Below are 21,858 nucleotides of genomic sequence, written 5' to 3'. Positions count from 1 at the left end.
CTCGTTGATATCCACAGTCTTTCAACCCATCTACCTCTCCCTTTTGCTCTTTAGAGAATTTCTCCTGGGAGAAAAATATTTCCCTTTTGTCTGTCCCAGGGAGAGAGGAAATGGCTTTATAACAGAACTGGGCTATTCACCATTTTGAGTCCATACGATCTGTCCTCGAGCCATCTTTCTCAACTCTTAGGCAGAAGAAAACTCTTCCCATCGTTTCCAGCCTGGTCTTTTAAACCAGAGGAGCGAAGGAGACATTTTGCAAATAAAAGAATGTGCCTGGGAGCTAAAGCGTGTTGTGCCTCTCTCAAATATGCCCCTTATTCCATACTTAAAATCTGTTCCCTTTTGGCCAGGAGTCCCCAAACTTGGCAACTTTAAGACTGGGGGACCAACTGCCAAAATTCCCCAGCCAGCATATTGAGATCCATCAATCAGAATAGACTGGAAGGGACAGTTTAACCCCCAGTTCGGGCAGGACACCCTATAATATTTCAGACTGGTGGCTGTCCAGTCTCTTCTTAAAAACCTCCAGTGATGGAGCACCCACAACTTCTGGTGGCATGTTGTTCCGCTGGTTAATTGTCCTCACTGTTAGAAAGTTTCTCCTTAGTTCCAGGTTGCTTCTCTCCCTGATTAGTTTCCGTTCGTTGCTTCTTGTCCTGCCTTCTGGTGCTTTGGAAAATAAGCTGACCGTCTCTTCTTGGTGGCAGCCTCTCAAATACCGACCCCATCATGTCATCCCTAGTCCTTCTTTTCTCTGGACTGGCCATGGCCAATTCTTGAAACCGTTTTTATCTCCAGGCTTTTAATCATCTTAGTTGCACTTCTTTGCACTTTTCCCAAAATCTCAACATCTTTTTGAGATGACAGGGTTTTTTTTCCCCCTGCCTTTTCATTTAAATAGATTTATGCATAAAACAAGCCACGCTGCCCACCCCACCCCCCACCCCCGCAATAGCTGCCGAATCTTCTAGCCACATTCAACCCAGGTAGTTGAAACAACATGAAGTGACTGCACTCAAGGCTGAAAGCTTTAGAAACACGGGAGGGGAGAGGTATTTGCAGATCAAAAGGAATTTTTACCTTCTGTTGCAGTGGAGATCATAAATAGGTGTTTTGAACTGCACGGATTTGACTACTTCCCCTGTTCTCAAAGAATGGAGATCCACGCAGCAGTAAGGAGGGCTGGTCCTGAAAGAGAAAGCCAGGAGATTTAGTTCCGCTGTTACCTACTTAAATAGCTTGCTGTCGGAAAGCTTGCTGGGATTTATTAAGTTGATAGGATCAGAAAGAAAAAAAAAAGTCCTTGTGGGTTACTTTTTTCAAAGGTAAAAAGAAAGCAAAGCAAAATGCAAATAATCCAAAACGAATGATAAAAATAGAGAATAAAAACTGTCACCCTAAAAATGCTAGGGCAAAATGACAACAATGAATTTGAAAATGGCAGCACAGGTAGCCCTGGACTTACAACCACAATTGTGCCCAAAATTTATGTTGCTAAGCAAGGCAGCTGTTAAGTGAGTTTTGTCCCATTTTGCAACCTTTCCTGCCACAGTTGTTAAGTGAATCCCTGCAGTTCTTAAGTTAGTAACACTGTTCAGTAAATCTGGTTTCCCTTTTGACTTTGACTTCACAAAAGGGGGCTACCGTGATCCCAGGACACGATAACCGTCAGAAATACAGGCCAGTTTTTAAGCCTTTGAATTTCGATCACGTGACCATGGGGATGCTGCGACCGTGGCAAGATCATATGTATCTTTTTTTCTGTTGTAACTTTGTCACTAAACAAATGGTTGTTAAGTATTTAAAACAGTGAAGGCACAAGGGTTGATTAAGAAAACCGGGGATTATAACCCAATATAAATTGGTGAATTTTTATTATGATTATATAAGTCTGTTAAGCACCATAAATCTGATTAACAATATTTTATTTGTAGTTAAAAGAGGGATATTCAGAATATGGAGATCGACACAAAAATAAGATATTAAAACAATGAATAATCAAAGAACGAAAGATTGCAATTTAACAAAATATGTTTATCAGTATTAAGATTATCAACTGCATTAAATATGAAGAATATTGATCATATTTGTTCTAAAATGTAAGACACTGGTCCCACACTGTTCACACAATGATATGTTTATAAAAAATTAGAAAAAATATAAATAAAAAAAGAAAAGAAAACTTGGGAACGCAAATGGCTTTTCTAGGCTCCAAGGAGATCACAAAAGCAGGTTCCAGGTAAACCTTTGGGACGATGTTATGCCAATTATTAGGGCTGGCCCTAAATGGAGAAACTGGGTCCCAGGGAGACAATCTTTTTTTATAGCTTGTGAAGTCAGGAAGAAAGGCAGCCATTTGTGAACATAATTCTCAAGGAGAACAGAGGACTACATAGAAAATCACTTGGCTCAGTTTTCCTTTAGGAAAACACAAGAGGTTTCTTAATCTAGAAACGGTTACAAAAGGGGGCATGAAAGTCCATAGGAAGCTCAGGAAAAGGCTGAGCCAGATTATCAGTAACTGAGTTTCCAAGAATTCATTGCCCTGCATAGTTTCTTAGTCCCGGTACTAACAAAGAATGGATTCATTTCAAAATGCAGATTATACAATGCAAAGTAAAAAAATAATAATAACGTGAGTTGCTCCGGGCTATTGCTTTAGCTATACACACACACACACATATACACATACAACGTATGCACACACATACACTTTCAAGCAGTGGTGGGATGCCGTCGGTTCGCACCGGTTCTAGCGAACAGGTAGCTCCGTTGAGGCATCACCCACCCTCCCCGCCCTTTCCTGTCCTATATTGCCTTGTTTTTCAGCTCAGCTGATTCGTGCGGCAAAGCGGATTTCCGCGCCTCAGCTGTTTTACTCTCCAGTGCTGAATAGAAGGTAAGTTTTGGAGCTTAAAATCGGTGGTTTTTGAATGCTGCGCTCGCGCAAAAAGCGCACTCCCATAGAACCAGCTGTCGTTTTAATCGACTCCTTATATTGATTTTTAACATAGAGCACGCTACTTTTGTCATTTCAATATAAATAAGGTGCTCCAGCGATTCCTTTGTAAGAAAAACAGCTTTCTTTCAACAGAAAGAGTGCTGAAGGGGGGCGAAAGAGATTGAAGTGGGTGCCATTTCGCAAGCCAGGGAAAAAAAAAAGGCTTTGGTATTGCAATTCGCAGGACGCCTATTTTCTCCTCCCCTCCTGTTGGAAAGTTTTGCCGTTTGTAGGCTCCGCACACTGAAAGTTGCAGAGAAGGACCAGCTGTGTAAATACATCCCATGAAATATCAAAAAAGAAGGGATTCACTAGAGCTAGCTATACACAAATGGGAGATTATGGCACGAAGCTGTCCTTTCAAGCTTTCTACAAATACACTGGAAGAGATAATTGCATATCTATAGAGGAGGAAAAATCTCAGCTCAAAGTAAAACAAAACTGCGGCAAAATTTAGGAAAGACACTTGTTCTGTGTATGAAATTTAGCTTTTTTTTTAATTTATGAAGACTTTGTCCTATGTCATCTCAGAAAGTTAAAGGTAGTCCTTGACATACACCCATTCGTTTAGTGACTGCTCAATGTTACAACGGCATTGAAAAAAGTGACTTATGACCATTTTTCACACTTACAAGTGTTGTAGCATTCCCAAGATCTTGTCATCAAAATTTGGACTCTTGGCAACTGGCATTGTATATCTGGACGGCTGCAGTGTCTCCAGGTCACGGATGATCTTTGGCGACCCTTCTGGCAAGCAAAGTCAATAGGGAAGCATTGCATGACCACGGGGACGCTGCAAGGGTCATTAGCAGGGGTGGGATGCTGCCGGTATAACAACCGGTTCAGTGATCGCGCGTTTCACGCACACTTCACGCACGCATGCTGCACATGCATGAGCAGCGATGCAAAAATCCCTGCCTGCTATGCTACTTCAGGGGAGTAACACAGGTGAGGAGCAGCAATCCGCTCTTCTGTGCTGATCAGCTGAGACGATAAAGGTCAGTACAGCACAGGGGTGGGCAAGGCGGCCCACATAATTGTCAGAGCGAACTGGTTTGCTCCCAGCTGATCTTTAGAGCTAGGGGTTCTCCCAAACCGATCCAAACTAGCAGAATCCCACCCCTGGTTGTAAGTGTGAAAACGTTCATAAGTCACTTTATATGTGTATTTAACAGATAATCAGAGTTCGAAGGGATCTTCTGGTCATCTAGTCCAACTCCCCCACCATTGCTGACAGAGGACAGTCCAATCTCTTCTTGAAAGCCTCCAATGATGAAGCTCCCACAACTTCAGAAGGCAACTTCTGTTCCATTGGTCAATTGCTCTCACTGTCAGAAAGTTTCTCCTTGTTTCCAGGTTGAATCTATCTCCTTGTTCAGTTTCCATCCATTGTTCCTTGTCTGGCCTACAGGCGCCTTGGAGAATAGCTTGACCCCTTCCTCCTCTCTGTGGCAGCCCCTCAAATATTGGAAGATGCTATCCTGTCTCCCCTGGTCCTTCTCTTCCCTAGCCATGCCCAGTTCCTGTAACCGTTCTTCATGTTTTAGTCTCCAGTTCCCTAATCATCCTGGTTGCTCTTCTCTGTACTTTTTCTAGAGTCTCAACATTTTTTTAATAGTGAGGTGAGCAAAACTGGATACAGTACTCTAGGTGTGGCCTTACTAAGGCTTTATAGAGTGGTATTAGTACCTCCCTTGATCTCGATTGTATCCCTCTATTAATGCTTAGGATTGCATTGGGTTTTTTGGCTGCGGCTGCACACTGCTGGCTCCTATTTAGCTGGTTGTCTACTAAGACTCAAGATCCCTCTCTCAGTTCCTGCTACTGAGCCTGGTGTGGGTATGTGGGTGTATACATAATGTTTATTTATTTGTCATGTTTATGTAGTATACAGGTAGTCCTCGACTTACAACAGTTTGTTTAGTGACCATTTAGAGTTACAACAGCACTGAAAAAAAGTGACTTAGGGACCGTTTTTGACAGTTATGACCTTTGCACCATCCCCATGGTCATGTGATCAAAATTCAGATGTTTGGCAACTGACTCGGATTTTTGACAGTCGCTGTTTCCAGGGATCCTGTGATCTCCTTTTGCGACCTTCAGACCAACAAAGACAATGGGCAAGCCAGATTCACTTCACAACTGGATTACTCATTGATCAGCTGCAGTGATTTACTTAACAACTGAGGCAAGAAAGGTAGTAAAGTGAGGTAAAATTCACTTAACAAATATCTCACTTAACAACAGAAATTTGGGGCTCGATTGTGGTCATAAGTCAAGGACTACTTGTAGTAGTCATTTTTTTAAAAAAAGAATGTGTAATAGAAGTATACAAATGCTTACATAATGCCCAACAAATTAACATCTTTGAAATTTTCTGCATGAATACAGGTAGTTTTCAACTTTCAATCATAACTGAGCCCCAAATTTCTGTTGTTAAATGAGACAATTGTTAAATGATGTTTTGTCCCATTTTACGACCTTTTCTGCCACGGTTGTTAAGGGAATCACTGCAGCTATTGAGTTAGTGACACGGTTGCTAAATGAACCTGGCTTCCCCATTGACTTTGCCGGTCAGAAGGTTGCAAAAGTTTATCACATGAGCTTGGGACACAACAACCGTCATAAATGTGAGTCAGTTGCCAAGCATCCGAATTTTGAGCAGGTGACCATAGGGAGGCTGCAAAACCATCGTCCTAAATGTAAAAAACAGTTGTATGTCACATTTTTTTTCAATGCTACTGTAACTTTGAATGGTCACTAAATGAACTGCTTTAAAAGCGGAAGAAGCTTCTGGGATGGGAAGCGAAAGATCTTCAAAGAAAAACCAAGAACGTCCTGTTGCTTCTTGAAAAAAGCACTTTGGGGATACCTATATTCCACCTGAGCAAGAGACAGCGAAAGATGGGAGTTAAGGCCACGACACCCTTGGTCTGTGGCAGAACTGACTTTTACCCATCATACGGAGGATCTCTAATGTTTTTTACAAATCCGGTGACACGTTTCCCTACTGTTATGTTTCAAACATTAGCTTTCGCATGCTGCTCTCCTTTAATTCTGTGCCTGACTCTTAGGCCTGGCAGAAATATTTCAATTAAAAGGCTGCTGGTTTAGAAATAGCCATGAGCCACCAGAAGCTCTTTCGATTGCTTTGGGGTTGTTGTTGTTGTTGGTATTTGGCTGGTCTTGTTTTTATTGTTCTCATTGTGAGGTTTGTGCCGTGGATGTTTTAGTTGTTTCTCAGGGGACTTTTTGATTGCAGCAGGGATGAAATGTGTTGGATCAGTGAATAAATAGTGCTCTGTTGTGGTGCTGGCGCTGGCGTTGTGCTCCAGCGAGGGAAAAAACAGCTTCCTGCCCTTCTTGAGGGCTAGAGAGGAGGACACAAAAGGCTGCACTCGTGGGATCGAGGCATTTGGAATCACGTGCATGGGAGTGCCTCAATTGCCCGGAAGAGTGGATGATGGGAACAGTAGTACCATTGAGATATAGCTCCTATGTAGGAGGAGGTGCATGGAGGGGCATGAGGATGCCTCAATTGCCTGGAGGAGTGGATGATGAGATCAGTGGTACTACTCAGACAGAGGTCACATGCAGGGGGCACATGAGGGTGCCTCAACCGCCTGGGGGGACTGGATGATGAGATCAGTGGTACCACTCAGACAGACCTCACATGCAATCCTGCCTCCTGGTATCTGTAAGCGAATAATTCAGTCCACTAACTCGTTTCCTTGCTCATCTTGAAGTGAAACCAAACGTAAAACATCGCTACTGCATTTTCCTCCCCTTTTTCTTTCCCTCCATTTTAATGATATTTTTACACTGGTTTTCTTTCCTTCCCCTTTGAAGACCGCAGAGCAGAATTATCCACTGAATTTGACCATGGTGTCATCCATATCTCTTGTCCTCCTCCCCAACATTTCCCCCTTGGCCACCTCTACTTCGGAACACTTTACGGTAATTTAAATTGCAGATGGTGCCAGAGCAATCCACAGTGCCTTTAAAAAAAAAAAAAATTCATATAAATTTAAGGTGATCTGTTTTGGGAAGCTGATATGCATTTTAAAAAAACAACAAAAAAAAAGCTTGGGTTCATCTGGAAAATCTTGCAACGACGGAGTTCAAGTTCAAAGCCAGGCTTTTAAATCCAACAGCATCCATCTTCTGGATACGGGAATGGACAAACAAAAGGTAGGTTTGACCATGTTTCAGAGTAGTTAAAATCCTCAGAGGACTCATTCTTTTTGGAAGGGCGGGGGCTGGGGAATATGAAAAATATATAGACCGTATTAGAAGCCAGGATTTGTTTTTCCTAGCGGTAAATGCACAATAAGCCTGCACAGCCCTCGAGGGAGCAATTTAGCTAACTCAGGAAGTTGAGCTCACGTCTCTGCGGGAGGATTGACAATAGAGTTGTGGTTCGGCGCGGAATGGGATACCCAGATGAGCATCCCTACCAAGATTCTGATAGGACGAGAGCAAAAAAGGCCAATATAACGGAACCCGTAGCCAGCCAATCACATAAAGGGTGGCAATTCATCCTGTAAACAAACAAACAAACAAAAAAACGGGCCACCATAAAGCAGGGAAGGTTCCCCTGGAAGAAACCTCTACTTAAAATCCTAGACAGGATCAAAACAACGAGTCTCAAAACAAACAAGGGAGAAAGATGGGCAACCACAGGCCACGGCTTAACAGAAAGCTACGGGGTAGCTGAAAATGGAGTGTTCAAAGCTGGCTTGGGCTCCTCCTGAAATATCTCCATCGGCAGCCAAACTTTTACCCTGCAAGCAGAGAAGGCAAAAGACAGCAATTTTACAGTGCCAGCTTCGAGATCTTTAGTGATTCAGCTGGCCCAATTCTCACACATTCGGATAGAATAGAATGGAATGGAATGGAATTGGGAATGGGAATAGAATAATGGAGTTGGAAGGGACCTTGGAGATCTTCTAGTCCAACCCCCTGCTCAGGCAGGAAACCCTACATCATTTCAAACAAATGGTTGTCCAATCTCTTCTTAGAAACTTCCAGTGTTGAAGCACCCACAACTTCTGGAAGCAATTTATTCCACCGGTTAATTCTGCCAAGAGCTACAAATCATTTTTTTTAAATGGTTCTTTTGTGTACATACGTATTCCCTCCATCATTTCTGGTCAGAAAAAAAAAAACTGAGAAATTCATTCAAAAAGATAGGTAGTCCTCAATTTATGACCCCAGTGGAGCCCAACATTTCTGTTGCTAAGTGAAACACGTATTACGTGAGTTTTGTCCCCTTTTACAGCCTTTCTTGCTACAGTAAAGTGAATCACTGCAGTTGTTAAAACGGTCCTAAGTGTGAAGAACGACCCTAAGTCACTTTTTCCAGTGCTGTTGTAACTTTGCTCACTCCATGAACTGTTGTAAGTCGAGGACTACCTGTACCAGGAAGATTAGTACAGACTCTTTGCTGGACAAATGCAGAAAATAGTTGGGAGGAAAGTGTCTCCCCGCCCCCCCCAACGGAGATCCCTTTTAGCTTAGGACAAAAATGACCCCCCACACACACACATACAGAGGACCTCCTAACACTTTACGCAGGAAACTTTCTAAAGAGCAACGTGGGAGGAGTGGAAGAACCCCCTGTGCATTTGGGGCTGTGTCAGGGAACAGCTGCCCTCCATCCTCCTAGAGTGCAAGGTTTGGGATAGATTCTAATTGCTTTAGCCCACTTTCAGGGCCTATCTTGGCTACAAACCACAACATAAATATAATTATCGGTAGAGCTCCTTTCATGTTGCAACTCATACACAGCCCATTTTATCACCAAAAGAAAAAAGAAAAAAAGAAAAAGCCCTTGCTGACTTCCCCAACATCTGGGCGCCCTCCGTGTGTGGGCCTTCCCCCCGCCTCCCCCAACTCCCAGGACTGGCCCTTCTGTCTCGGGAATTCTGGAAGATGAAGTCCGCAGATTGTGTGGGGAAAGTTGTGGCAGATTGTTCAGCAGAGTGGGGCCATTTATACTGATGAGGATCAAAGTGTCCGTTTGAGTAACAACAGCTGACCGGGTTTTATGACCCAATTGGGACACCCGGGTCTGTTCCAAAGCCTCATTGATACAGCACTTCGTGTATGCATGTAGCTGGCTTGGTGCAAGTAGGGCTCTACTTACAACAGCTCATTCAGGGAAGATTTAATTACAACATCACTGCAAAAAAGGGACATGACCGTTTTTCAACACTTATGTCCGTTTTGAGTAACAACACTGAACGGGTTTTACGACCCAACTGGGACACCCGGGTTTGTTCCAAAGACCCACTGCTATAGCACTTCATATATGCAAAAAAAAGTGACTAACGACTGCTTTTCACGCTTACGACTGTTGCAGCATCCCCGTAGTTGCATGATCAAAATGCAGAGGCTTGACAACTGGTTCCTATGTATGACGGGGTCAAATGATCCCCTTTTGCAACTTTCTGACAAGCAAAGTCAATGGTGAAGCCAGATTCATTTAACAATGGCGTGACTAATTTAAGAACTGCTGTGATTCACTTAACGGCCGTAAAATGGGGCAAAAATCACTTAACAAATGTTTCATTTAGCAACCAAAATGTTGGGCTCAATTGTGGTCAAATCTACCTGTACAGTCTGATTGTTTGGGAAGATGTCAAATTTTGGCAAAGTATCCTTGTAGGACCCTTAAACCTTTTTTGCCATGTTACTAAGTGAATCATTACTGTTGTTAAGTGAACATTATGTGCTTGTTCAACGAATCCAGCTTGCCCCATTGACTTTGCTTGCTGAAACCTCGCTGGGAAGATCACACAACACTGGGACATTGCAACCGGCTGTCAAGCACCCAAATTTTCATCCCCAAATGACCGGGGATGCTGCAGCAGTTGTAAGTAAAAGGACCAGTCATAAGTCACCTTTTTCATTACCACTGTAACTTTGAATGGCCACTAAATGAATGGTTGCAAGTTGAGGACTACCTGTGAATACATTCTAATAAATGAATCTCAACCTGTGTTCATTTTCTTGAGGTAGGAAAGAAAATCAAGGTATCATTCACGGCTGTTATTTAGCCCATCAATGATGCTGATCGAAGAGAATATTTGTAGCTCGGGGTGGAATTGAGGGGGTCCTTGATGCTCTTGGAGCTTGGTGGTTTTCTCGCAGACGGTTCATTACCAAACTAGGTAACATCGTCAGTGGTAGAAGGGAGTGGGGATTGGAGGGAGGAGAAGGAGGACAATGGCGACGGCAACTATAAGATCCTTGCTGATCTTGGAGTTTGGTGGTTTTCTCACAGATGTTTCATTACCAAACTAGGTAACATCGTCACTGCTAGAGGGGAGTGGGGTTTGCAGAGAAGAGGAGGAGGAGGAGGAGGAGGCGGCAGCCACAGCTATGGAGTCCTTGGTGCTTTCTGAGCTTAGTGATTTTCTTGCAGACATTTCATTACCCTACCAGGTAACATCAGCAGTGCTAGAAGGGAGTGGGGTTTGCTCTCCCTTTATATATAGGTGGTTTGCCCTGCCATGTTGGTAGGAGTGTGCCTTGATTGTTTACCGATGGATGGATGGATGGTCCTGGATGCTCTCTGAGCGTGGTAGTTTTCCTGCAGACATTTTATTACCCTACTAGGTAACATCATCAGTGCAAGAAGGGAGTGGGGTTTGCTGTCTCTCCCACCAATACTGACAAGGCAAAGCACTGAGCAACTACTTCTAGTCTTCCATTATTTGAGGTGCTGTCACTTGACGGGGGTTGGCCTCTTCTCCACAGCACCTGAGCACAGGACAAGTAGTAATGGGTGGAAGGTTATCGAAAAGAGAAGGTCTTCAGCTCAAGCACGGGGTTGGACTAGAAGGCCTCCAGGGTCCCTCCCAACCCTATCATTCCAGGTTTTTTAATGTTGCATTCCGTACTCTGAATGAGTATATAAACAGAAAGGCAAACCCCGCTCCCTTCTCGCACTGATGCTGCTACCTAGTTTATGCATGAAACGTCCCACCAAGCTCAGAGAGCACCAAAGGAGGAATCAGGGGTGGGGGGGATTCAAAGGCCGTTTCCTGCTCCGGTATATTACAAGGTGGTTTTGTCAGTTGCGCTTTATGCAACAGCAACCAAGGCAAGGAAGGAAGGAAAAGACAGTACCAATTAGAGAACAGGGAGGGGGGAGCCATGAGCTTGGCCCCCTCTGTCATATTGATTTATAACAGCGATTCCGATGGCAGACAAAAACACACAGATGCAAACAATTACACTATTTTTGTAGGCAACAAGTGAGGTGGGTGGTAACTGAGAAAATTTTGAAAGGGTGGGGGGGAAATGGAGAGGATAAGACAAGCACCATATTCCAAGGCCTTTTATTCCTCTCCTCCCTTCTCTTCTCCCTCCCTCCCCAAAGTATCCCTCACATCACACAACAAACGTTGTTGGCCACATGAGAAACTTTCCAAGGCCCCGAAGGGAACGGCTTTGATTCCAGACTGCTCTGGGCATTTAGCAAGGACGTAATTAGGGTAAAAAGTTCAACCGCAGTTCCATGTCTAGCGAGCTGCCAGAAATAAGATTTCCTCTCCTTTCCCCTGGCTTCTTATTCTACCCGCCTGGCTGCCTCAAAGAAGGAAAGAAAAAAAGGAAAGGAAAGAAAGAAAACAGATTGAAAACATTTGGGATCTTGGAAATGGCTGCTCTTCTAATTAGCTTGATCGCATTTGCATTATTTAATAAATTAAAGGGCTCTCCAAAGGTAGCCCTTGGGCCAACACAATGGCTCTCCTGGTGGAATAGAGATTATCACTTGTAGCTGTCCTTTTTGTGGGCGTGGACATAGGGAGCCAGGCGTCTCTTCTGGCCGGCTGACTTAATTCTCGGGTGTCGATGGGTAATTGTCAAAAAGCAGCCACCTTGAGAAAAAAAAATTGAGCTGGGTCACAGCTCAAGGCACATTGTAAAAAAATGTGGATTTGGCACAGTTTTAATTTCAGTGTGTTCTTATCCTCCTGTATGGTGGATCTGTGCAAAGGATTGCTCCTCTCTCTGCTGAGCAGTTCTTGGTGGGAAAGGTTTGGCTCAGAAAACCCCAGGATACGAAGGGAACCTGTAAAAGAAGGGTGTCCTTTTCAGACTTGTGGACTTCAATTCCCAGAATTCCCCAGCCAGCCGTTTAACCTGAGGGGAGGAGGGGAAAGCATGGCTGGTTGGGGAATTCTGGGGATTGAAGTCCATAAAATTGCCAAGGTTGGACATCCCTGCTGTAATGTCTGACAAGCTGAGCGCTGCTTTCCAGCAGAAGAAAGAGGGGTCTGGCAGAATAAAAGTAAGGCAGAAAAAAATTCAGCTCAGAGAGATTTTTTTTCTCTCTCTTTCTTTTCCGAATATAAATGCAACTTAGATCATGGAAGGACGTGTTTTGGACGTTGCTGTAGATTTTGTCTGTGCTTTTGGGTTTGTTTCTTGCTTTCAGGGCGTCCTTGAATAAAGAACACTTTTCTGAAATGTCTCCAGCTGAAACAATTAAAAGCAAAGAAAACACATTTTATCGGCACTTCGGGAATCTTCTCTCTTCCTCCTCATTTATTCACAAGTCATAAATATTTCACAACAGGCAGCAGTCGAGAACTGCAGGTAAAAAGGGCTGGAACCAGGGCTCAGCACACCACCCTCTTGAGCCAATAGGAGTGAAACTTAAGAGCATCTTCTAGCTATGGAGGCCGGTACACAAAATGATCCTGAAGACTATAAGGAACCAAAAGAACTATGGGGTCCTCGGAGCTCTCAGAGCTTGGCAGACGTTTCATGACCCAACTAGGGAACATCATCAGGGCTTGGAAGGGAGTGGAGTTTGCTCTCTGGTTATATACTAGTGGCTTGCCCTGTCATTGTTGGTGGGATAGTTCTTGGAGGCTCCTCGATTGGGTTGTTATTTACTGCTGTGATTGTGTGTTTGAGTTGGTAGCTCCTTGATTGGGGTATTGTTTACTGCTTGGTTGTTGGTCTTTTGTTAATCTTGACACCAGACCAGCAATCAAGACAACTATCAACTCAGACAAACAAGAATGCTGCCATCAATGTTGACAGGACAAGCCACTTGTATATAAACAAAGACTGAACTATTTCCTTCTACCGGTAACACTGATGTGATTTAGTTGGATAATGAAACGCTTGCAAGAAAACACCCAAGCTCAGACAGCACCAAGGACCTCTCAGTCCTCGTCCTCCACCTCTTCCTCCTCCAACCCCACTCTCTTTTTTTATCACTTACGATGTTACTAGATAGATCACAAAACATCTGCAAGAAAACAGCCAAGTTCAGAGAGCACCAAGGACCCCACTGGTCAGCCCAGAGCTACGACGATTCCCTTCTATTGTTACTGGAAGAGCTATAAGATTTCACGTTTAGCCCAAACTCTGTCTCAGCACATCTTCCTTGACTCTGAAACGTATACAGTAGCTCCCCCTTGGATAGGTGTCTACAGCAGCGTTTCTCAACCTTGGCCTCTTTAAGATGTGTGAACTTCAACTCCCAGAATTCACCAGCCAGCATGGCGTTGAGGTCTACACACCTTAAAGTGGCCAAGTGGAGAAAGACTGGACTGCAGGATAATTCTGAGCGGGGATGGAGAAGGCACCTCTTTGTTTTTCAAACATCAGTGGTTAAGCTCATGATTGGGTGTCCAATACAAAATTGGATGATAGTTACAAGAAAAATAACTTACACCAGTTCGCCTAGTGACTGTTCAAAGTTACAGCGGTCAATGAAAAACTGACTTATTATGAATGTTTTTCACACTTATGACCGTTGCAATGTCCTCAGGGTCATGTGATTTACATTTGGATGCTTGACAACTTACTCACATTTATGACGGTTGAAGTGTCTCCGGGTCATGGGATCCCCTTCTGCGACCTTCTGGCAAGCAAAGTCAATGCGGGGAAGCCAGATTCACTTAACAACCGTGTTACTAATTTAACCACGGCAGTGAATCACTTAACAAGAAAAGTTGTAAAATGGAGCAAGGCTAACAAACTTCCCACTTAGCAACATCAACTTTGGGCTCAATTGTGATCGTAAGTTGAGGACTACCTATATTTAGATACAGAACCATTCCTCAAGCATGAGGAATCTGATTTCCAATTTTTTCAAGTTTGACTCCCAATCTGGAAAATAGAAAGGCTTGGGCACTGCTGAAGAAGAGACAGTACAGGTTTGTCTTCTCTCTACAACTTTAGGATAGAGAAAAGAGAACACAATACAGAATAACAGAATTGGAAGGAACCTTGGCGGTCATCTAGTCTAACCTACTGCTCAAGCAGAAGACCCTATGCCATTTCAGACGAACAACTGTCCAATCTCTTCTTAAAAACCTCCAGCGATGGAGTACCTACAGTTTCTGAAAGCAACAAGCAAGAATTTCACTAAGATCAGGATTCCTCCCACCCTTCGTGCCTTAAAACAATACCCTAAAAAGCAAACAATAGCAAAACAATAAAAATAATCAACAACATCTACAGAAATCAGTGCCCTAAAACAGTAAACAATTAAATGTTTACAGAGATTCTCAGTCATCCACCTCATGGTTGCCCCAAAGGTGCTTTTTCCAAAACTGGCAACTGGATTTTCTTGTTGTTGTTGTTTTTTCCTTTGAAAAATTTTCACTTCTCATCCAAGAAACTTCTTCAGTTAGAACTGAAGCTCAAATAAGATCATACAGTAAAAACTGACTTTTTACGGTGGAAAATTGCATATGCTGAAAAAGACCCTCTTGGCTGTCATAACTCCCAGGTTTTTGCATGAAAATCTGGCCAATTCCTGAAGCACAAGAGTTACCCAGGAATTGAAAAAGGTGATGTTTTTTTTTGGCACACTTATAACTGTTGCAGCATCCCTGGGATCACGTGATCAAAATTCATACACTTGGCAACTGACTCATATTTATCATGGTTGCAGTGTCCCGAGGTCCAAACTCACTTAACGACTGTCTTACTTAGCAACAGGAATTTTGGGCACAATTGTGGTCACAAGTCAACAACAATTTTTTTTTCCATCAGTGATAATTGTCCAGGTTGCTCCTACCTGGCATTTTGTTCAAATGATTAAGCAACAAGCCTGGAATATCACACAGCAATTGTGTCACCCTGCAAACTATGTTTCCCAAATGCCCTTCCCCTTCACAGTGAGGAATAAAATGTGCAATTTTTGGTGAAAATCTAGGCTAGAGGGCAAACAGACTTCGTAAAGTCTGGTAAAGAAGTTAATATCACAAAATTTCCTATTTAATTAGATGTGGGGCTCTTTCTCACACCTCCAAGGACTTTCAATTGCCGCCTTATCACTTAACTAGCTCGATACCCATGCTTCGCTACAAAACTATATGGTGGGGCTTAATTTGGGGGAAGGAAAATAAGGGGGGGAAAATTCTGCCTACCAGCATCTATCGGTATTCATTTGGCTAGCATCCTTTCAGTGTGTGAGAGAGTTCAGGGCTATTTGGAAACTGAAAGAGTATTTGCTGTGTGAGCAAGAAGGAAGCAGCAAGGAGCCTGGGCGTGGCTTAGCTCAACTGTTCTGTACTAAAGCTGCTTGGTGCTGTGAAACAAACTGAAACGCCACTCCTCTTCTTGTGTTTTGCATTTGGAAGAGATTTCTTTCCAGGTGGGGAGGGGGAGTAGAACTCCTTAGCATCAGAGCATGTTAATAATAAAAATATAGGAAATACTAATGCTCTGAGGGTAATTTTGAAAAATCCTTTCTTAGTGAGCACCTAGAAGCCAAGAGGAACCTACGTGCCAAATTTCAAGTTTGTAGGCTTTATGGTTCTGGGGATTTTGTGATGATGCGTGAGTGGTCTTTCGCTTTTATAGATATAAATAAACAACCTTTCATCATTTTGCTAGCCCTGTGTCCCCAAATAGTTTCAAAAGCCCTCTTTCCCCCCCTCTTCCATCCATTTCTGAACTGCATATGAAAGCAAATGGAATTTGCGGCTTGAGCTGGCTGTTGCTGGTTGTTTTCACTGGGCGAGTTCTACTCTCTCACCCTAGACAACAGAATTTCCCTATAGATCCCCACAGAGCATTTAATTTGGGGAAAAGTGGGCAAGTTTCAATTTAAGCCTATATTTTAAGTACTGGGAGTTATTTGGGGGGGGGGGGGAGCAAAAAAGAGAAGGATCACCAGCCCGTTCACGAGATGAGTTTTACAGATGTGTAATCGATGCTTATTTACAGACATTCCCTTTAAACAAAAACGGGGATTGGGTGGATATTCTTCATAGGAGCTATTTATCATAAAAATCCAGGTTATTCACAAACTCCACTGGAAGGCTGTTTAGGGAACACAAATGCAGCTTTATTATTATTATCTTTTACTGATTCTCTACTCCCATCCCAAAAATGCCCTGAACATTAAATCAAGATTGATTAAAAAAAAAAAATCCTGTACATTTAGTCCTCGACTTACAGTAGTTCATTACAATGGCACTGAAAAAAGGGACTTATGACCATTTTTCACGCTTAATGATTGTTGCATCATCTGTGGTCATGTGATCATAATTCAGGCACTTGGCAACTGACTCGTAGTTATGTCAGTTGCAGTGTCCTGGGGTTATGTGGTCACCTTTTGCAACCTTCTGACAAGCAGTCTCAATGGGGAATGCCAGATTCACTTAACAACCATGATCTTAACAACTGCAGTGATTCACTTAACAATGGTGGCAAGAAAGGTCGTAAAATGGGGGCAAAACTCATTTAACAAACGTCTCAATTAGGAGTAAAAAATTTGGGCTCAACTGTGGTCGTACGTTGAGGGCTACCTGTATTACTTGCAAAGAAAGAAAATCGTTCAAAGCAAGTTCCACAATTTAAAGTGAAATATCCTTCAATTTTTGCATTATCCGTTACAGACCTAACACATAAATATACATATTTGTAAGGGAGCTTGAATAAACTGAGTACATATTTTCTCCATCCCTTATTTTAAGGTAAAGACTGCAGTTTAGTCATGGAGAATCAGCCTCAACACCGCCGGTTTAAAAGGATAAAAATAAAAAAAAAATAGGGGATGGGACAGATGCATAAGTGAAATCCTAAAGAGTTGCTCGGTTGCTCTAGAAAAGAATTGTGTTCTAACTTGCTTCGTTTCAAAGGTCTTATTACACAGCGGCCACTCACGTGGTCCATGGTGCCTTGCCAGTAAAATAGAAAGAAAATAAAGCGAAACCACAGAATGTGACTGTGCTCAGCTTTTGTTTTATTTATCAACTATATATGACTACCCATCTCACAAAAAAATGACTGATGCAGAAAATGCCGCGGTAAATCATCTACAGCTAGTACTTGAAGTACCACAAGTCATTTAGTGACCAAAATTACAAAGTTATGCTTTTTCAAAGTGAATTATGACAGGTTTTTCACACTTATGACCATCGCATCGTCCCTGCGATCAAAATTCGGATGCCTGGCAATTGGTTCACGTTTATGATGGTCACTGTGTCCCGAGGTCATGTGATCCCCATTTGCGACCTTCTGACAAACAAAGTCAATGGGGAAACCAGATTCATTTAACAACCGCATCACTAACTTATCAACTGCAGTGATTCACTTAACAACCTTGGCAAAAAAAGGTCGCAAAATGGGGCAAAACTCAATTAACAAATGTCTCACAAAAACAGAAATTCTGGGCTCAATTGTGGCTGTAAGTCAAGGATTACCTGTCCTGATTGTTCTTGTGTGAACTTTCAACCTTAACAGAGCCCAAAATTTCCACTGCTAAGCCAGGCAGTTAAGCAAGGGGTGTCTCATTTTATGAGCCTTTTTTTGCCATGGATGTTAAGCAAATCACTACTATGGTTAAGTGAACCATGCCGTTGTTAAGCGAAGCCGGCTTCTCCCACTGACTTGGCTTCTTGAAAGCCAGCTGGGAAGCTTTGATGGTCACATGACAATGCAAGCGCCATAAATATCTGTCAATTGCCAAGGGTCCAAATTCTGATCATGAGACAGTGGGGATGCTACAACAGACGTAAGTGTGAAATAAGTCACTTTTTTCAGTCTGTTATGACTTTCAAAGGTCATTAAACCCATGGCTGTACTTTGAGGACTCGCTGTATATGGAATGAGGAAAAAAGAAGGCATCGGGGCAATTGTTTCTACCCGTGATTCTACCTATTTTTATGTTTATGGGTTAAAAGAAAGGCAAGACAAGAAACAATGGATGGAAACGAATCAAGGAAAGAAGCAACCTGGAATCAAGGAGAAGCTTCCTAACAGTGAGGACAATTAACCAGTGGAACAGCTTGCCACCAGAAGTTGTGGATGCGTCATATCAATGGAGGTTTTTAAGAAGAGCCTGGACAGCCACTAGTCTGAAATGGTATAGGGTCTCTTTCTTCAGCAGCGGGCTGGACTAGAAGACAAGGAATAATGGATGGAAACTGATTCAGGAGAGGTTCAACCTAGAAATATGGAGGATTTTTTTGACAGTGAGAACAACCAACTGATGGAATAGAGGTTGCCCTTGTGGGAGCTTCATCACTGGAGGCTTTCAAGGAGAGACTGGACATCTGCCATCTGTCAGAAACGGTGTAAGGTCTCCTGCTTGGGAGGGAGGTTGGACTAGATGACCTACAAGGTCCCTTCCAATTCTGATCATCTGTTACCTCCAGCGTCCCTTCCAGTTCTATTCTAAATTGAATTGAATTGGGTATATCTAGTCTAACAAAGAGAAGGACCAGGGATGACATGATAGCAGTGTTCCAATATTTGAGGGGCTGCCCCAAAGAAGGGGGAGTCAAGCTATTCTCCAAAGCCCCTGAAGGCAGGACAAGAAACAATGGATGGAAACTAATCAAGGAGAAAAGCAACCTCTCTTAATTAAGGAGAAACTTCTTAACAGTGAGAACAATTCACCAGTGTAACAGCTTGCCACTAGAAGTTGTGGGAGCTTCATCACTGGAGTCTTTCAAGAAGAGACTGGACAGCCACTTGTCTGAAATGTTATAGAGTCTCCTACTTGAGCAGGGGGTTGGACTATATGACCTCCAAGGTTCCTTCCAACTCTGTTATTCTGAGATGGGAGGCTAAGAAATACAAAATATAAATATAAAAAAAATAAGCATATTCTATCAAATTAACAAAAATGTATTGAGCTCATTTATTTCTTTGTATCCTGCCTTTACTATTTTTACTTCAAAAAATCAAGTTATTTGAGCTGAGTTGAGTTGAGTTGAGAATGAATGTCTGGCCCAAGATCACCCAGCATAGCTAGGGCAGGACTAGAATTCATGATCCCTGGCATTTTAGCCAGGTGCCTTGACAACTAGATCAAACTGCTCAAACTATTTACATTTAAAGTCAAATGTGGGTAGCCCAATCCCAGAAACACAAAACTGGGGCTGGAAGCAGATGGGCTCGTAAGCCAAGAGGTGCTTTCTCATCTATTTAGAGCAGGACTATTCAACCTTGGCAACTTGAAGACTTGTGGACTTCAATTCCCAGAATGGGAGTTGGAAGTGCACAAGTCTTCATATTGCCAAGTTTGGAGACCTCTGTGTCAGAGGAAACACTAACATGGTCGTTATTCTCCAGAGATTCCTTTCCCATCAGCCTTGACTCCTGGAAACACCTCAAAGGCCACCTGCCTCTCATAAGACAATCCAAGTTTGAAATAAAACATGGGAAGAGACAAAATTACTCCAGAGACAGAGTGGCATTAGGTAAATGCTTGATTCATTCAGGTTAATTCCATTCTCTCGGGTAATCCTAGCAGGAGAACGCCTACCACCTGCAGCTGATCACTTCCAAGTGGTTTTACAACCAGATGTTTTGTGTGGGGGGAAATAGGGATTTGGGAGAACTGTAAAGTGGAACCACCCATTAAGAATGGCTGTGTCTGGCTGGCTTGCAATGTAATTGCAGATGGTTCCTATTGCCATTTTAAAAATAATCACGAGGATACTAACTTGATGAAAAAAAGCTAATAACGTTCTGATTTAAATGCAGCAGATAGGCAGGCAGGCAGGTCTGTGTGTACAGGGATAGAAAAAGATCCATAAACATGAATGTTGTCCTTCAATTGAATCAGGCTATTTGAGTTAATCTCTTCCTTGACCTGAATAATTTGACCCTCGGAGAATATCCATTGCACAAAAATCTCATCACACCAATGTCAGTTAAGCTGATACCTAGGTGCTTTTTCCAAGAGGCGACCGAACTTTCTGGTTTTACTCTGAAGACGTTTCGTTTCTCATCCAAGAAGTTTCTTCAGCAGAGCTTCAAACTTGTTCAAGGAAAAACCAAGAAAGTCCATTTTCCTCTTGACAAAGCACCTTTGGGACAACCATGACCTGGATGACGGAGAATCTTCACACTCATCACACTAATGTCAGTTAACTTGATAACTGGTAAAATTGTGTTGCAGAAGACTGGCAGAACGCATCCATGCACGCCAACTGGCAGTCAGGCAACAGGACGAAAATTCTTTAATTTCACAACATATAGACAGATTTAACCATAGTTTCAATTGGGAAAATGTGACCATCCTGGACCAGGCCAAATCCAAAAATGCCAGGGAAATCCTAAAAGCCTAACATTCTGACCAATCAGCCACCCATAGACCCATGGACATTAACAACATCTATAGATTATGCAGAACAAACAGTTCAACAGTTCATTTAGCGACCACCTGAAGTTACAACAGCAAGGACCGCCTGTAGTTTGGCCCCCTCATCCTTGTTGACCCCCCCGCTCTTCTCCGAGCTCCTTTTCTCTTGTGAGATACTTGGACGCTACTATCATATCTCCCCTAGTTCTTATTTTCATTCATCGCTCAATGTTGTTGAATAAAGAACTGTTCACATTTATCGAGTAACCGAAACAGTTTCCCATAGATTCTTCCTTCTCCCATCCTTCCTGCTTGCTCTCTCTTCAGATTGTTTGGGGAGACCCAGAGCCTTCCTCCCTTGTTCTGTTTCCATGATCTCCTCCTTGCAAATGTTTCCTTCTTCTTTTTTCTTTTGGTGCAGTGAGAAATGGGAGTCATTTTCCTTCCATTTGTAAATCTTGTAATCTAAGGCCCGAGTCAACTGGAGCCGTTTAGCAAAACCAGCATCAAACGCTGGGCCAGAATAGACAATCTGCTTCCCATTTGTACTTCAAGGCTGCATCCTTTTTGATGGTTGGAACGGGAGGGGTTGAAGTCACCACCGTCATCGGCATGTAACACAGTGAAGCTGAGCAAAGTTAATTATTCCAATTCAGGAGGACTTTTTCTATGCAGAAAAAGAGCCCAGATCAAGTCATGTCTGAATCTTGTTTCAATATCTCAGGGGCTTCCACCAAGAAGAGGCAGTCAAGCTATTCTCCAAAGCACCTGAAGGCAGGACAAGAAGCAACAAGTGGAAACTAATCAAGGAGAGAAGCAACCTGGAACTAAGGAGAAATTTCCTGACAGTGAGAACAATTCATCAGTGGAACAACTTGCCTCCAGAAGTTGTGAGTGCCCCAACACTGGAAGTATTTAAAGAAGAGATTAGATAACCTTTTATCTGAAATGGTATAGGGCCGTGATGGCGAACCTTTTCCACACTGTGTGCCAAAAGTGAGTGTGCATGCTTGCGTGCCCACACCCACGATGCAATGCACGTGCAACTCCCTACGCCCCCCTGCGCATGCGTGTGTGATCTCCTGCGTGTGCACCACATGCCTTTGCACATGTGCTGTGACCCCCCCCCACAGCTTGCCTCTGTGCATGCGTGCACATCTCCCACGCGCACATTTTCTCCCACGCATGCATGGCAGATAACCGCAGGGGCACGCACACATGCGCAGTGGGGCACTTCCAGGCAACCTCTTGCGGGCCACTTCTGGCACAC

At 43.1% G+C, this 21,858-nt stretch overlaps 1 protein-coding gene across 6 annotated transcripts in view; it reads right to left on the bottom strand.

Moving 5' to 3' along the window:
* BCAS3 (BCAS3 microtubule associated cell migration factor) overlaps positions 1-21,858 on the bottom strand; it is a 604,042-nt gene that overhangs the window by 534,434 nt on the left and 47,750 nt on the right. For all 6 annotated transcript variants that reach the window (XM_087924910.1, XM_026710222.2, XM_087924916.1 and 3 more), the window contains exon 8: positions 1,084-1,191. In XM_087924910.1, coding sequence (XP_087781036.1) covers positions 1,084-1,191 — 108 coding nt within the window. The remainder of the gene's footprint in view (positions 1-1,083; positions 1,192-21,858) is intronic.

This window comes from Pseudonaja textilis, chromosome 1 (genome assembly GCF_049901715.1).
Source record: "Pseudonaja textilis isolate UNSWEBS1 chromosome 1, rPseTex1.2, whole genome shotgun sequence".
NCBI classification, from domain to species: domain Eukaryota; kingdom Metazoa; phylum Chordata; class Lepidosauria; order Squamata; family Elapidae; genus Pseudonaja; species Pseudonaja textilis.
This window is presented reverse-complemented; position numbering and strand designations above follow the sequence as displayed.